This window comes from Phaenicophaeus curvirostris, unplaced genomic scaffold (assembly GCF_032191515.1).
Source record: "Phaenicophaeus curvirostris isolate KB17595 unplaced genomic scaffold, BPBGC_Pcur_1.0 scaffold_71, whole genome shotgun sequence".
NCBI lineage: Eukaryota > Metazoa > Chordata > Aves > Cuculiformes > Cuculidae > Phaenicophaeus > Phaenicophaeus curvirostris.
Window position 1 is genome coordinate 179,902 of NW_027206693.1, and position 17,843 is coordinate 197,744.

Here is a 17,843-nt window from a genome sequence, read left to right on the forward strand (position 1 = left end):
TTCTTTGATGCAATGAATGCGTAAGACTAAATAGTGATGAATAGAACATTAGAAATTTCAAATTAGAATTTTCCTCCAGCAGATCGATACTTCCTCCCAATTTAGTGTTATCCATGATACTGCTAAAGGCACAGTCAATCCCCTCATCCCAGTCATGGATAAAGATATTTTACAGGGCTAGAGCCAGCATTGAGCCCTGGGGACCCCACTTGCTACCGGATCATCTTAATTCCTGAAGCATGAGACTAGATTACCTGATTTTATCATACCTATCACACCACTTCTCTCCTTACCTATCACACTCTCACGTGTCTGCGCACTCCTCTTTTTCCCCTTATCTTGTGTGTGAAAAGACTGGCTTCAGCACATTTAATCTAAAAAGGTATCGAAACCCTCCCCTGTGGGCATAAAGATTCCAGTGTTGTGTGTGTGCTGGGGCAAGCGGCCGATGCCTTGGTGAACCTGCGATATTAGCAGCCAGCAGGGAGCAAACGGCCAATGTTCTCATGCTCGCGAGCTTGTTGCAAACTTGGAATCTTTATTAGGGCCCGTGGGTGAATAGGAAAGGAAGGCACTAGGCGGAAAACATGAAGACAAGGGGCACACCTGCGGGAAACAGGGGGTTGCACTCTGTCGCTGCACTGTGGAATTCTCACGGGTGGAAATTCACTGGAATAGCTGTTACTGGATACAGAGGTGCTATATAAGGTTTTCATTTTCTAAATAAAGTTGATCTCGATTGTCGCCCCCATCAACGAGGTCCGTGCCTTAATCGCTACATACTCCCAGTTGTTTATAGAAGAGCTCATCAGCTGCTGCTTCTTGGCTGGGTGGTCTATATTGTATATAACAATATCTACCTTCTTGTGGTCACTCAATCCCATCATCACCATAATCGAGCTCGAGGGTATCAAAGCTCTCTCTAACATAGAGGGCTACCCCGCCTCCTCTTGTACCCTTTCTGTCCCGCCTGAATAGTTTGTACCCACCATAGCTGCACTCCAGTTACACGAGTCGTCCCACCACATTTCCATGATGGCAACGACATCGTAGCCTCCTTGCCCTATGACAGCTTCCAACTCCTCCTTCTTATTCCCCACGCCACGTGCGTTGGTGTAAATGCACGTCAGCTGGGCTGGTGATCCCTCAGCCCTTGTAAAGGGAATAGTGTTCATTCCCAATTGACTGGTCCTTGCAATGTCTAACCCCTCAGTGCCGGTTTCATCCTTCCATCACCAGATGTACTCGCCCCTACTCGCTCTGTAGTGACATACTGGAGGTCCTTGCTAGCACAGCATCTCACAGGCACCAGAGTTCCACTTCCAGGCTCAGTCCTGACTAGCCTGGCTTTGTCCCCCTCGCCCTTCACATCTAGTCTAAAGCTCTATTTATGAGCCCTGCTAGATTTTTTACAAGGACTGTAGTACCCCTTGGAGACAAGCATGCTTCATCCTTAGTAAGGATGCTTGGGGGTGCGTGGTCCAGTCCATGATCAAAGAACCCAGTTTATTTCTCCTCACACCAGGTTCAGAGGCAGGTATTAATCAAGTGATCCTTTCTGACCTCTTGCTCCTCATTCCTTAGTGTTGGAATGGATCTAAACCCTACTTGCACCCCAGAGCCCTGATGTTCCTCTCAATGGCCCTTAGCTTCCTGCACCTCCTGTTGCCAATTTAGTGTATGCTTGTTTTATCAAATCTATAAAATATGTTTCCTATTAATGACTGGAGTGGAGAAACATCCTTCACAGGAACTGCTGTGTTTGTGTTGACACATTTTATATCTCCTGGTTTGACTCTTAAATTTTAATTCTCCCTTCACCAAGTCTGTCTTCAAAAATCAAGGCAGAATCTCTCCAAGGGAAATATTCACTGAATCCTAGAATAACTCGGGTCTGAAGAAAGCCCTGAGCATCCTCTTATCTCTTTCTCATGGTTAGAGGAGGGTGAACCAGATGAGGTTGTTGGAGGCCTCCACCCAGTTTGCATCATCCAGCAAGCAGCTGCAGGTGTTCTCCATCACATCACACAGGGAGACAGTGAAGACATTTCACAAGTGAAAAACCAGCACACCAACAACCAACAGAGAAGCCAGTCTGGACCTGCCATGAGTAGCATGATAACTGCTATGGAGAAGATGATGAGCAGTTTATTGCTTGATAGAACCATCCAGTTATTAGTTTCCACACTGCATCCTTGAGCTGCTGATTCCTCAAGCTGTAGATGAGGGGGTTCAGTGCTGGAGGCACCACGGAGTACAGCAATGACACCACCAGGTCCAAGAGTGGAGAGGAGAAGGAAGGAGGTTTCAGATAGGCAAACCCTGCAGTGCTTATAAAAAGGGAGACCATGGCCAGGTGAGGGAGGCACGTGGAAAAGGCTTTCTGCCATCCCTGCTCAGAGGGGATCCTCAGCACAGCCCTGAAGATCTGCACATAGGACACCACAATGAACATAAAACAGCCAAATACTAAACAGGAACTGCCACTAAGAAGCCCAGCCTCCCTGAGGTAGGAATCTGAGCAGGAGAGCTTGAGGATCTGTGGAATTTCACAGAAGAACTCGTCCACAGCATTGTCCTGGCAGAGGGGCAGGGAAAATGTATTGGCCGTGTGCAGCAGAGCATAGAGAAACCCAGCACCCCAGGCAGCTGTTGCCATGTGGACACAAGCTCTGCTGCCCAGGAGGGTCCCGTAGTGCAGGGGTTTGAAGATGGCAACGTAGCGGTCGTAGGACATGATGGTGAGAAGAGAATACTCTGCACCAAACAAGAAGATAAATAGAAAAACTTGGGCAACACATCCCATGTAGGAGATGGCCCTGATGTCCCAGAGGGAATTGGCCATGGATTTGGGGACAGTGGTTGAGATGGCGCCCACATCAAGAAGTGAAAGGTTGAGGAGGAAGAAGTACATGGGGGTGTGGAGGTGGTGGTCACAGGCGACGGTGGTGATGATGAGGCCGTTGCCCAGGAGGGCAGCCAGGTAGATGCCCAGGAAGAGGCAGAAGTGCAAGAGCTGCAGCTTCCGAGTGTCTGCGAATGCCAGGAGGAGGAACTGAGTGATGGAGCTGCTGTTGGACATCTGCTGCCTCTGGGCATAGGACACTGTCTAAGAAGGAGAAGAACCTAACAAGTTAGGAGAGACTTCTTTCAGCAAAATCAAAGACACATCCCACAAAACCGCCCCCAGCAGTGTGCCTGTGCACTAAGGAAAACCTTTGGCAGGTCCCTTTCACAAGGTCTGGATGTTCCGCGCTGAGGGTGTCCCGGGGAGGAGGAGGCTGTGATGTGGGCTCTGCAGGAGTCCGTCCTGCCCTACAGCAACCGAGAATGGAACACAGGATGATATCGGGATGAATCCACTCCTGTTATCAAAGAGCTTTCCAACACTGCCCCTCCCCATTCACACGACTTAAGAGCAGAGCTGAGGGGATTATGGTTTCTGACTTCTGTCCTGGTTACCTCAACACAGCTCAGGATGTTTTTGATGCAGAAACTCCTGGCTTTTCCTCTTCACTCCAAGTGAAGGACCCACTCCTGAGTCCTGACAGGCAAACCGACTGTCCCTTCATGCAGAGTGAGCACAGCCAGTCTGTCCATCAGCCCTGGTCTCAGCTGACCTATTCTGGAGAATTTTTGCACTCGAGTGTTCCCAGCCAAAGAAACTGGCACTTCTGGGAGCAGAGGAATCCATTTTCCCAGTGCAGATCTCCAAATAGCCTCACCCCCTCCTACTGGAGGAGGATCTCAGCTCTCCCCTCCCAGCCAGGGACACAGAGGGCTCATTGCTGCTTCCTCCACACAGACGATGAGCAGCACTTCCATGGCTTTAGTGTGAGGTGTCTTCCCCGTGGGACTGCCAGATGACACCGAGACACCATGGGAGAGCTCTGCCCTTCTGGAGGGCAGCCTGAAGCACAGCAGCACCCTGCAAGCAAAGAATCAAATGTCACAAATGCGGGATGTCCTGTAAGGAGAATCTGCTCATTTGCATTGCTTGAACCTGTCAGTTAGGAGAGGGATTTGAGTCTTTACTCCCATGGCTACGCCTGCATGGCAGGACCCACAGGACTGGTCTTTGAGCTACAGCTTAACCCAAACCCCATCCCAGAAGGTTCGGGTGAGCAAAGACAGGAGGGGGAAGAGGGAGACATGCACAGCACTGCTGCAGAGGGAGCCAGCAGAGACACAGACAGTCAGGGGGTTGGTAATTTCTACTTTGAAGTGATGAGGGTGCTGAGGTTACTGACCAGCCATGGCCTGAGGAGAAGAGGTGGGACAGCAGAGGGCAGGTTTGCTCCATCCTAGATGTCTGCACTGCAGGGGGTGGCAGGGAGATGACCCAATACCCCTTCCCATGGTGTTAATGGAAACAGATCCTTTTCCATCCCTGCCCAAGTCTCTGCTTTCTGGATCTTGTCGCTGCTGGGAGCTATTTCTCTGTCCCTGGATCTCCTCCCTGTCTGTGCTTGCAGAGTCCACCCCACACACAGTGTGCTCAGCTCTGCCCTGCAGACCCCTCCTGGCAGTGGGGCCCTGCCCAGAGGCATCTCTGGGTGTGCAGGGGCTGAGGAGCAGCTCACACAAATCCTAACAGGAACTGGAGTACCAGTGCCTTTCAAGAACAGAGAAATAAATTCTCATCCCCAGTGCCCACCCCGGCACCAGCACCAGGAGTGGAAACCTGAAAGCATAGACTCCATCGCTTCCAGGTAGATGCTGCCTCAATGTCATTCTACAAAAAGACCCTCTGCAAGTGCTGTGGGGGTGACCTGGAGCTGTGGGAGTGACCTGGAGCTGTGAGCAGCCCTGACACACACAGCACCCTCTGGAGAGCAGGTGGACCCTGCCCTGCCCTGCCGGGGGTCGCTCCTTCCCCCCACAGGAGCGCAGGGAGCTTCCTGGCCGGGAGCTGAAGGACAGCCCAGGGCACCCTTGGCTGTACTCAAAGCCGTCACACCCAGTCCTTTGGGGGTGCAGTGGAGAATCCTGGCTGCAGAACGGTGTCTCTCTCTTCTGCACTAGACAAACTCTGAGAGTCCTCCTCATGGATTCCAAAAGCTGTGGCACAGGCCAGTTTTATGAGATCTTCCCAGGAACTGTGACTGCCCTGCCCTGCACCCAGAGACTTACTGTATTTGTGACTGTGATGATTTCTCCCGGAGAGAACACTCAGCACTGCTCCCACTCCAGATTACTGTCTCCCTCAGTTATCTCTTCTTGCTGCCTGCAGGCAGTGCCCTCAGTCCTGCTGGGCTTGGCAGAGGAGCTTCTCCTGGCCAGAGCTGTCTCTTTTCAGAACTGCCCTCTCGTTCTCAGCTCACGCTGTCCCAGGAGCCCAGCCCAGCTCAGCGACAGAGGAACAGCCCAAGGCAGCGCTTTCTCTGCCCGCTCTGGGCTCCCTCGAGGTGTCCCTGGGGCTCCAGGGGAACCTGCTGAGAAACAGGCTGAAGCCAGCCCTCATGTTCCCTCCCTCAGCTGGGAAGAGACACTTCTGTCCTGCAGTGTCACAGCTCCTGTTGGAAAAATACCTGGGCAAGAGAATCGATATTTTTGTCCCATCATTAGATAGGACAGCAGGAAGGTAACAGGGAATGATCTCATTTCTCCAAGCTGGGGGGATCTGTTACATTGATTCAATTCAGGCATTTCATCCTGGGTCTTAAGACCTGGGGCTGGAAAGACACTCAGCTCCCTTCTCTCCCAGCTGTGTCTCTGCTCTAAGCAAAGCCTTTGCACAAAAATGGGGTCGTAGAAACTTGGTCCCAGGTTTCCTGACGGCAGGGAAGAGGTTGCCTGTTGCTACAGCTGCAGGGCTTCAGCCCCAGTGGGCAGCAATGCCCTCAGCCTGGGGCACAGGCAGGAGGAGCTGGAGCTGTTTCTGTGGGAGACAGAGCTGGGATATGGTCACAGAGCTCAGGAGAGATGGTCTTCAAGGACAGCATCCTCCAAGTAAGGGTCCAGATTGTGATTCAGTCTCAACTTGAAAGGCCATTTATGAGGTTCCATGATGAGTGTTTCCTTTTTCAGGAACAGTAAAGGGCACTGTGTGGGCAGTGTTGAATTTAGAAAGAGCAGGTGCAGACAGATCTGATATTCCCTGTGTCCTCTTTGCCTCTGTCTTCCCCAGCAAGGTCTCCCAGGCCTCTGTGACTCAGGGCAGGACTCTGGAGGAGATCAGCCAGTGGTGACTGGGGATCAAGTCAGGGATCACTTGAGCAAACCCAATCCCTCCCAGTCTGTGGGACAGGAGGGGCAGCATCCGAGGTTGCTGAGTGAGGAGGATGGTCTCACATGAGGCCACTCTCCATCATGTTCACGAGGCCATGGAGATGGGGGGAACTCCCTGACTACTGGCACCACTTCCACATAAAAAGTCCTTTTCAGAAATAGCCATTGGATGAGCAGGGGATCTAAAGGCTTTGCCCAGATGTCTCCTCAGATTCTATTTCTGGGTATGTGAACGTGAAGTTGACTCAATTTCCCTTGGGCAGACTGTGTCTCACCATCCTTCTATGACCCACCTCTTCTATGATCTGAATTACTTTTGACCCAACTCTTTTATGATCAAACACTTCTATGACCTGACTCTTCTAAGACATTTCTATGACCTGTTCCTTCCTTTTCCTGACTAAATTCTCATGTTTCTACTACTCAACTCTTCCATGACCCAAACTCTTATGACCCTTCTTATAACCCAAATCTTTTATCGCCTGAGACTTCTGTGACCCAGCAACTCTATGAGCCTTTTATGACTGAACTGTTCTATTCCTTCTCCATGTTATGACTCACCCATAACCCGACTCTTTTTTGACCTAATTTATATGTTCAGATCCTTCTGTGACATGAGGCTTCTATGACCTTCTATGGCTTGACTGTCCTCTGACTCTTGTATGATTTGACTTTCTATGGCCCAAGTCTTCTATGATTCTTCTGTGACACAAATCATCTCTGCCTGACGCTTCTATGACCCAACTCTTCTAAAACCCGATCTTCCCATGACCCAACTGTTCTATGAAGAAAACCTACTATAAAGTGACCCTTCTATGACCTGACTTTTATATGAGCCATCACCATTTTTGTTGATTTCTATGACCAAACAATTCTATGACCCTTCTATGACCTAATGCTCTTATAACTTGATATTTCACTGACACAGCCCTTCTACACTCCTAATCTTCTATGACCTTCCTATGAACCAACTCTTCTACCACCTCACTCTTCCTTCACTTCTCTTTGATCCGACTCATCTAGGGTCGGAGCCTTCTAGGAATCAAGCCTTCTATGACCCAATTCGAGTATGATCCTTCTATGGGCTGACTCCTCTGTGACCCAAATCCTCTATGTTCTGAATAATTGTTCACCCAACTCTTCTATGACCCAACACTTCTATGACCTGACTCTTCTAAGACCTTTCTGTGATCTCTTCCTTCCTTTTCCTTACTAAATTCTCATGTTTCTATTACTCAACTCTTCCATGACCCAAATCTTTTATGACCCTTCTTATAACCCAAATCTTTTATCGCTTGAGACTTCTGTGACCCAGCAACTCTATGAGCCTTTTATGACTGAACTGTTCTATTCCTTCTCCATGTTATGACTCACCCATAACCCGACTCTTTTTTGACCTAATTTATATGTTCAGATCCTTCTGTGACATGAGGCTTCTATGACCTTCTATGGCTTGACTGTCCTCTGACTCTTGTATGATTTGACTTTCTATGGCCCAAGTCTTCTAAGATTCTTCTGTGACACAAATCATCTCTGCCTGACGCTTCTATGACCCAACTCTTCTAAAACCCAATCTTCCAATGACCCAACTGTTCTATGAACAAAACCTACTATAAAGTGACCCTTCTATGACCTGACTTTTATATGAGCCATCACCATTTTTGTTGATTTCTATGACCAAACAATTCTATGACCCTTCTATGACCTAATGCTCTTATAACTTGACATTTCACTGACACAGCCCTTCTACACTCCTAGTCTTCTATGACCTTTCTATGAACCAACTTTTCTACCACCCCACTCTTCCTTCACTTCTCTTTCATCTGACTCATCTAGGGTCGGAGCCTTCTAGGAATCAAGCCTTCTATGACCCAATTTGACTATGATCCTTCTATGGCCTGAATCCTCTGTGACCAAAATAATCTATGACTCAACCATTTTATGACCTGACATTTCCATGACCTGACTCTTCTCTCACCCTTCTCTGACCACACTTTTCTATTTTCCAAATAAACTCTCATGATTCTGTGACTTGACACTTCTATTACCCAAAAATTTTGTGACCAGACTTCTATGAACCTTCTACAACTGAACTCTTTTATTATTCCTCTATGACCTGACTCATCTGTAACTCAACTCCTCTGTGACCCATCTCTTATATAACCAGGGCCTTCCATGACTCAAGCCTTCTATGACCCGACACTCCATTCTATGACCTGGCTGTTGTCTGACTGTTCTATGATGTGACTTTCCATGACCTGACTCTTCCATGAACCTTCTGTGAACAGATTCTTCCATGACCCAAGCAGTTTTACGATTCTTCAATGACCCAACCCTTCTCTGAACCAACCCTATTGTGACCCTTCTATGACCAAACCTTTCTAAAATCTAAATAAATTCACACTACTATGACTCGGCTATTCTATGGCCTGAATATTCTCTGACCCTTTTAACACCCGAGTCATCTATGACCCAGTTCTGCCATGAGAATTCTGTGACCCAACACTTTTATAAACCGTCTATGACTGCACTTCTCTGTTACTCCTCTAGGACTCAACTCTTCCATCACCTGGCACTTCTCACACACAAGTTTTCTCTCACTCTTCTATGGCCAAACACTTTTATGACCCTGCGCATATATGACCAAACTCTTCTACAACTCCATGGAACTGTGTGAGAGCCTTGGAATCTCCCATAACTACATGGGCCTCTATTGGGCATTACATGGAATAACTGCTTCCAGTTTGATTCAGCAATGTGGGAATGTTCATGACACCAGTGTCGTCGTAGCCATAACCAGATCTGCCTGCCCAGGGTCTGGGGGTCAGGCCTTGGCCTTTCTGCTTCATCAAGAAAACCAAACATTTTTCTCAGCATCACAGCTGCCTGCACAGTGCCTTTGCCTGTCTGCAACCATGACTTCCAATTATCAGCTCTAACAAGTCCCTGGGGAGGCTTTGTTACTAACAATACTCATTGAGACCAATTAATACTTCAAGGTACTCTGAGTTCTGCTTTGGACTTCTTGAGAGCTTCACTTCATCTTCTCCAAGAAGTTGAGATTCAAGGACTCATAAGCAAATCCACCCTGGGTCTCATTAAACTACAGAAAGCCTTGACGAGCTCTTTGTCTGCCTGGAGATTTCTTCAGGTCTTCAAGCCTTGTACAGCTCCTTGAAGTCATTTCCCAGCGTGGTTAAAGAGGAAGATTTCAAAGTGCACCTAAGGAAAATATATTTTAGTTTAAACTTTTATTTCTATACTTTTCAAAATGATAGAATGGTTTGGGTTGGAAGGGACCTTAAAGCCCATCCAGTTCTAAGCCCCTTGCCATGGGCAGGGACACCTCCCACTGGACCAGGCTGCTCAAGGCCCCATCCAGCCTGACCTTGAACCCCTCCAGGGAGGGCACATCCAGAGCTTCCCTGGGCAACCTGGGCCATTAACTCACCACCTTCTTTGTGAATGATTTCTTCCTAACGTTTAACCTAAATCTTCCACCTTCCATTTTAAAACTATTCCTCCCACTGGGAGGGAGAAGAAGGAACAACTCTTGGTGCTGGGCAAAGGAGACAATCGGTGCCCTCACTCTTCTGGCACCAGGACGATGCCACAGGACCCAGTGAGTCTCACATTTCAAAAGGAAAGTGGAGAAACTGGAGAGGAGAGGCCCTGGAGGAGGTCTGGCAGGATGGAGTTAGGGGCCACTGCATGAGGAGTGAGGACACACTTTGGCCTGCTGGGGAGGCTGGGGACAACCTGCTAAGTGGGTCTCTACATCTTGTGGTCCTAGAAGAACTTAGAGAAAAAGAGAGCTCAGATGATCTCCAGTCCAGTACCAGCTCCAAGCAGGGCCAGCTCTGAGGTCAGACAGACCAGGCTGCTCAGTCCACGTCAGCATCCACACAGAGAGTTTAGACATCAACAAGGCACTGAGGCCACAGTTAAAAGAAAGGATTTTGGCATTTGACGGCTCCATGGACACAGCTATCTATCGGCCATGGCTCCTGTGACACCTGGGAACGTCCACATTCTTGTCCAGAAGAACAGGATCCTTCTTGGATGGACAGGAGGGAAAATGCCTTTGTGTGAGCGTGGTGCAGCCCCGGCCGAGGCTCCAGGGCAGCAGGGGATTCTCCACCCCTGGGGATTCAAACCCAGCAGATTTGACGCCTCAGGACGTTCCATGCACGGGGCTGGGCTGGGGCTGGGAGAGCCCAGAGGCTTTTCCGCCTTAATGGTTCTGTGCTTGTGTGACTGAGGGGCCAGAGTCCTGTGTGGATGCAGCACCTCCTGCCAGTGCCCCCAGGCCCATTTTGGGGCCAGAACCCCCTCTTTGTGGTGCAGAAGCCCCATCCCATCCCCTGGCTCTGCCCTCCCTGCCCCTCAGCTTCTGCAGATCCCCCTGACCTGAGACCTGAGGCTGAACCGTTGCCTGTTAACAGTGGGGGGGGCTGGGGGACACCTCCCTTTTGGGGCCAAAAGCCTTGCTATAGGGCACAGTCCCATTCTAGGGTGCAAAGCCTTCCCGTTTGCTACCACATCATCCTTTCAGGGCAGAAAACCTGAAGTCCAGGCTCAAGGACTCAGTTTCAGTTTCAAAGCACCATTTGTAGGACCCAAACCCTCCTTTTAAAGCTCCAGGCTCCAGTCTCTAATGGAAAGGATCCTAACCTCTCTTTTACAGCTTGAAACCTCCACTGGAGCATCCAAAGCCCTGCAGTCAGGACCAGAACTTCTTTTCTTGGGGCCACAGAGGAACCAAGAGGTTCTCCTCCCTTGCAGGGTCAAAAGACTCATTTGTAGCACCGCACCCATCCGTATAGTGCCCAGAGTCTCACGTTTTGGGATGAAATCCTCAGTTCCAGGGTTCCAACCTGTTTTTTCGGACTCATAGAATTTTTAGAATCCACAGTTAGATTTTGAGGGTCCAAACTGTCATTTATTTGTGTCTAAACAGACATTTTAAGAGCCTGATTTTTAAGGCCCAAAGTCTGATTTTGACTGATTTGACTGGCCCAGCCAGTCAGTTACAGCACATGCAGTGATCCCAGATCCGTGCTCTCCTGAATCCTGTTCCTAAGTCCAGCTCTCTCCTGCTGCTGTGTCCAGCCCAGGACCTTCCCTCCATGCCTGCTCTGAAGCATCAGTGATGATGGAGTCACCAAGGTGAGGCAATCACATATTTGTATATATTTACAATTTCCTTATACAAATAGATATTCCTTGTTATTATTGTTGTTTCATTAAGATGTTTCAGTTTTAGTTTCTACCTCACAAGTCCCCTTCTCTCATTCCCCTTTCCCCAGGCAGGAAGGGAATTGGGATCCAAAACTTCTTGCGTTCAGCTGCAAATAAAGCTGGACCGTGATGAGCTGGAAGAGGTTCTCTTTGACCTTCAAACTGCTCTGTGAACTCCTCTTCTCTGCAGGGCTGTTATCCCATGGGATTCATCCAATCAGGTTCCAGGTCTCCTAACCAGTCCCCTGTTGACTGATGTCCAGCATCTTTTATCCCCTTTCCTCTCTGTTTTCCCATGTCTGTTCCTCCACAAACCACCCTGATCCCACCCTTTCCTTGCCTTTGGTCCTTTCCTGGACATCCCCTGGCAGCTCTTGCACAGTCCCCACATGCTCTTCCTGGTTTCCCATCATGAGTCCCAGACCCAGAGGCAGAAACCCCATCCTCAGTTGGCAACGTCATCCTGGGAGGCTCCCGCTGACCCACTTGGTGAATGTCTCCCACAGAGACACTGGAACTTGCTTTGAATAAATATTTCACCTTCTGGGTTTTGAATTCTTTCTCTGAAAACTTGGCAATTCATGCCCTAGAAATAGCAATGGTTTCTTTTTATTGGAACTAGGTCATATTAAAACACCTATGTGATTTCTACAGGTCTTTGTAGCCCTGTGGAGAAGGGGTTAGGGAGATTAGAATGAAGGAATCATAGGATGGTTTAGGTGGGAAGGGACCTAAAAGATCATCCAGTTCCAACTCTTCTGCTATGGGTGGGGACATCATTCAGGTTGCACAAAGTTCCCAATCTTGGACACTTCCAGAGTTGGTGCATCCACAACTTCTCTAGGCAACCTGTGCCGGGGTCTTGCCATTCCCATCTTACCTTGTTTTTCCTTAGATCCAATCTAAATCTTCTCTCTTCCAGCTTAAAGCTGTTGTCCCTTGTTCTGCCAGTTCTGCCATGGTAAAAATTCCCACTCTGTCTTTCTTGGCCTGTGACTGCTATGAGTTAACTGCAAACCCTCTGGAGGGTGCCCAGAGATCTCCTGAGATGGGGTTTGGAGGCCTCGAAAACATGACCAGTGGTCCTGGGCTTAGTGATGTGGAGACTGCAGACACTGTAGGGGCTGCCTGAGAGTGATCGAAGGGCAGTTCCAAGGGTGGTGGAACTTTTCTTCATGGTGGAAAAGGACATGTGAAAGAAATAGTGCCACAAAGTGTAGCTCAGGAGGTCCAAGCTGGACACGAGGGGAAAGAAATATCACTCCAAGGGCTGCTGTGCTACCACATGTCACCCAGAAGGCGTCTGGATCATTCCAGGGCTTTGAGTCTCAAGGAAGAGCCAGGGAGGCCAGAGAGATAACAGCAAAGGAAGGTGACAGCAAGGTGAGGCACCTGGGGAGATGGCTGCAGCCTGCAGGGCAAGAGGCACGAGTGATGCAACACTGTGGGACAGTCAGTGGTGGAGAGGACAGACGCATGTGGAAAAGATAAAAGCTCCCTAACAGGGTAGCCTTGTCATGGCTTTGGGGATGGTTTCTGTCTCTGACACTGATTCCTATGAGGAGATGACAAATCCTTCCGACCCTGGGGCCTCATTGCCCCCTTGTCCATACTTAGGAGCCTGGGAGGTGTCGTACCATAGTCCTGCCCTTGGTATTGCCCATCTCCACATCCCACTCACTGTCCCAGGATGAGCCTTGAGGAATGGGTGAGAGACAAGATCTTCCTTCCCAGGGACTGGGAGTCAGGACTGGCCATTTGTTTAATGGGGTCAGGGCTTGGGCCTTTGGATTAATGAAACACATCCAGGCTGACTCAGCATCAGAGACACCTTTATCTTGCCTTTCCCAGCCTGTCATCGCTGCCCCCAGTTTTCTGCTCTAACTGGGCCCTGGAGATGCTTTCTCAGCAGTGCCCTCAGTGGGACCCATTAACAAGAAACGTTGGAGTCTGAATCTGACATTAATTCATCAAGAAGTTTGTTCAACTTCTTCTAAGGGCTGAGGTTCATGGACTCAGCATCAAACTCACCAGAGGGGTCATTAAATTCGCTGGGCTGCTCCTCTGCTGCTGAGCTGCACTGGGCTCCTGGGATGGAGGGAGCTCCTGGAAACCTGGCAGCACTACAAAGAGTGAGCTCTGACCAGGAGCAGCTCCTCTGCACAACCCAGCAGGAAGAAGAAAAATCCCAGCATTTCTCAGAGAGAAGAGCAAGGCAGAGCAAGTTTAAAGGTGGTCAGGAGGATGACTGGGAGCTGACTGGAGGAGAAAACTTTGCAGGTCTGGACACGGTAAGTCTGAGTGTGGGGCAATGCCGGTGTAGATCCTGGCAGCATCTCTTAAAGCTGGCACACTCCCAGCTCTTGGGATCTGTGAGGAGGGGGCTCTTGTGAGGCAGTTTGGAATGGCTGTAAAGTCAGGGATTGCAGCATGCGTGCCTCAGGCTGTCCTTGAGAGCAGGGTCCCTGCACCCCAGGCTCTGGGTGCCAGAGCAGAGACTCTGCCACCTGCCCAGGGAACTCCACGTGGTGCTGTGGGGAGAAGCTGGGGATGGGGAAGAAGGATTTCCTGGCAGGAGAGGACCTCCAGCTGCTGACAGGGTCCTGTGTGGGTCAGGGCTGCTCATGGCTCCAGGTCACCCCAGGATATTTCTGAAGGGAAAATTCTGGGGGAAAATCAAGGCAGGGATTTTTTTAACAATGAGGAGCTTTCCTGAGTTTGTGTTTTCATTTTCCTACTCCTGGAGAATTTGGGGGGAGAATGGGAACAAGAGGCTCTCATGGTTGAACAAATCCCTGAGACTCCTGAGCTGCACTGCGAGGTTGGTGTCTAGGAGGGGGTGAGCAGAGACGGGGAATGGAAATGCTGTCTGCGTGCCCGGCTGTCTCTGCCCTGGCCTCTTGCCGCCAGACGCTCACTCCCTTTGCCCCTTTTCTCCCTCTGACTCTGTTCTTGCTCATGTTCTCTTCTTCTCACTGCCAGGCTCTCTGGGAATGGGAGTTTCAGCTGCAGAGTCACCCACTGCCCTGGTGGCTCCTTTCCTGCAGTTGTGTCCATGGGAACCCATGTCCCGACTGTGCTCTGAGCTGTGAGGCTGTGGGCAATGCAGTCAGTGGGTCTGGGGAAGGAGCTGAATCTCCAGCAATCAAATGCCATCACTTGGCTCTCCGTGAGGTGTCCTTCCAAGCTCTGAGCTTCCTCCTGGATGCAAACCTGTCCTATCACATCTTTGTGATACCTGAAAGAACCATGGAGAAGCTCAGAGATGTTAGGAGAGAGAAAATGCTGTTGGTTTTGTGAAATGAGCCGTGTGTGTCCTGAGCTGAAAGTGGGTGCTGAGACCTTAGGGGAGGGTGAGGCATTCAGTGGTGTGAGGCGGGTCCCTGTGATCTCAGCAGGGTCTGGTGGCTTTTTAGGGTAACACGGGAGTGTGAATCCCTTCATCTCAGAAAGGTGCAAGTCCAGGACAAGAAAAGGAGCAGATCCACAGGACAAAGCTGAACCCCAGCAGTGTCCCCTGTCCCCACCGTCCCCATGACCCCCTGCTGCAGAGCAGGGCTGACTCCTCACAGCCAGCGGGCAGAGGCCCTGGTCCCCCTGGCACATTCAGCCGGAACCAAGCGGGGCTGCAGGCACGGAGCTGAAGGAGGGGTTGGGTGAGAAGGGGCAGGGGGTGTGCAGCAGGGGAGGGGAATGAGAAAGGGCTTTGGTTTGGCTCAGGAAATTCTCCCCCTAACTTGTCACTGTCTTTCTTCCTGTGACAGTGCCCCATGCTCAGCGGCAGCAGATGTCCAACAGCAGCTCCATCACCCAGTTCCTCCTCCTGGCATTCACAGACACATGGGAGCTGCAGCTCTTGCACTTCTGGCTCTTCCTGGGCATCTACCTGGCTGCCCTCCTTGGCAACGGCCTCATCATCATCACCATCACCTGGGACCACCACCTCCACACCTCCATGTATTTCTTCCTCCTCAACCTCTCCCTCCTCGACCTGGGCTCCATCTCCACCACTGTCCCTAAATCCATGGCCAATTCTCTTTGGGACACCAAGGCCATTTCCTACATGGGATGTGTTGCCCAAGTCTTTCTCTATGCCTTTCTCATTTCAGCAGAGTATTCTCTTCTCACCATCATGTCCTACGACCGCTACTTTGCCATCTGCAAACCCCTGCACTACGGGACCCTCCTGGGCAGCAGAGCTTGTGTCCACATGGCAGCAGCTGCCTGGGGCGCTGGGTTTCTCAATGCTCTGCTGCACACGGCCAGTACATTTTCCCTGCCCCTGTGCAAGGACAATGCTGTGGACCAGTTCTTCTGTGAAATCCCCCAGATCCTCAAGCTCTCCTGCTCACACTCCTACTTCAGGGAGATTTGCCTTCTCGTGGTCAGTGTCTTAGTAGCATTTGGTTGTTTTGTTTTCATTGTGGTGTCCTATGTGCAGATCTTCAGGGCTGTGCTGAGGATCCCCTCTCAGCAGGGACGGCAGAAAGCCTTTTCCACGTGCCTCCCTCACCTGGCCGTGGTCTCCCTCTTTATCAGCACTGGAATGTTTTCCAGCTTGAAGCCCCTCTCCATCTCCTCTCCATCCCTGGACATTTTGGTGTCATTGCTGTACTCAGTGTTGCCTCCAGCACTGAACCCCCTCATCTACAGCTTGAGAAACCAGCAGCTCAAGGGTGCAATGAGGAAACTGATAACTGGATGGTTCTCTGAAGCAATGAACAACTCACAACTTTCTGCATAACAGTTATCATGCAACTCGGGGCAGGCCCAGAGTGGCTTTTTTTTTTTTTTTTTGTGGTGTTGCTGGTTTTTCAATCAGGACAATGTTGTCGTCATGTTTTTAATTTACTATCTTCTCTTATTGATTGGCTGTGTACATGAGGAGCTGTGCTCTCTGTCTTTTAATAAAATAAAGGGGTATTCCTTACCTTTTGTTTCCTGATACCTTTTCTCCAAGACCTTTCTGGAGTTGCAAGGACAGTTCCTGTGGGCATGGGTGGAGGGGAAAAGAGTCCCGGCACAGCAGCACTGCCAGGCACCAACACTTGATCCCCCGGAGCTGTTCTCTCTCCTCTTCCACACTCTTCTCCTCAGACATTGCGTTGCTGTAAAGCCTGAGGGCTCTGAGCTTGATCAGGCTGTCTGTGGTTTACGTCATGTTTGGGTGTTTAAAATGTGATTATTGCACTAATTTAAAGCATAGAATGTGATCTATCTGGACTTCTGTAACGCTGGGTCCCAGCAGCCTATGGTTGCACGCTTTAGGGTTTCCAGCAAAGCCAGGATCAAGACAGTGAGGCCTTTTCCTACCAGGATCCCTAAATCTGAAATGCTACAAAGAGGCAACAGCGTGAGTTGGAGCAACCATGGGCAGATCACGGAATGGTGGGGCGATTCCTCTGTGAGACACGTAGGGCCATCAGAGTTGGGAGACATCGAAGAGCTGCTGCACAAAGTATTGGCCACCTGTCACCTGGGTATCTGTCACAATCTATAGTTTCAATAAGAACTGAAAAGTGGTTCATGTGACCCAGAAGTGTGACTTGGGTGGCACCGAGTGGTGCCTCCAGAACATGAGGAATCAGTGGGCAGCTTCTTATGCACCCAGCTCTTGAACTAGTTTAACAAGGTGATAGAAGGATGCTCATCAGTTCCAGTTGTCCTGCCTCAAGAACCACATTTGGCTTTTTCAGCGCACTGCAAGGGATGACCAGCACCCAGTCTTTCTAGGGCTGCTCTCTTCACACCTGAGATCTACTTCCCAGCCCTTGTGCTGGTGGAAGGTCTGAGCATTAAGCTGAAATTCATTGTTAGAATTCTGTTTCCAGCGTAAAGCACCCCATGGGCTGGAGATGGGCCAGGAGACAGAATGATCCCACTCCTGGGGGCAAGAAGATGGATGTTCCCAAGCGTCACAGGAACCGTGGCCGACCGGTAGCTGTGTTCGTGGACAAGGTCAAATGCCAAAATTTTTTCTCTTAATGGTGGCTTTAGTGCGTTGTTGATGTCTAAACTCCCTCTGTGGATGCTGACATGGACTCGGCAGCCTGACGTGACCTCAGAGCTGACCCTGCTTGGAGCTGAGCATTGGACTAGAGGTCATCAGAGCTCTCTTGTTCCCTAGGTTTTTCTATGAGCTTAAGATGTAGAGACCCACATAGCAGGTTGTCCTGAGCTTCCCCACCAGGCCAAAGTGTGTCCTCACCCCTCATGCTGTGGCCCCTAACTCCATCCTGGCAGACCTCCTCAAGGTCCTCTCCAGTTTCTTCACTTTCTTTTAGAAATGTGAGACTCAATGGGTCCTGTGGCATCGTCCTGGTGCCAGAAGTGTGAGGGCAGCGATTGTCTCGTTCACCCAGCGTCAAGAG

The 17,843-nt window shown here is 50.0% G+C and overlaps 2 protein-coding genes across 2 annotated transcripts; one reads left to right on the plus strand and one right to left on the minus strand.

Moving 5' to 3' along the window:
• Window positions 1-2,125: 2,125 nt before the first annotated feature.
• LOC138734305 (olfactory receptor 14A16-like) lies at window positions 2,126-3,082 on the minus strand. Its single transcript, XM_069881914.1, has one exon. It carries the CDS (start codon window positions 3,080-3,082, stop codon window positions 2,126-2,128), a length of 957 nt encoding a protein of 318 aa, XP_069738015.1.
• Window positions 3,083-15,244: 12,162 nt separating this feature from the next.
• On the plus strand, window positions 15,245-16,216 carry LOC138734306 (olfactory receptor 14A16-like). Its single transcript, XM_069881916.1, has one exon. The coding sequence runs from the start codon at window positions 15,260-15,262 to the stop codon at window positions 16,214-16,216; it is 957 nt and encodes a 318-aa protein (XP_069738017.1). The 5' UTR covers window positions 15,245-15,259.
• The last annotated feature ends 1,627 nt before the right edge of the window (window positions 16,217-17,843 follow it).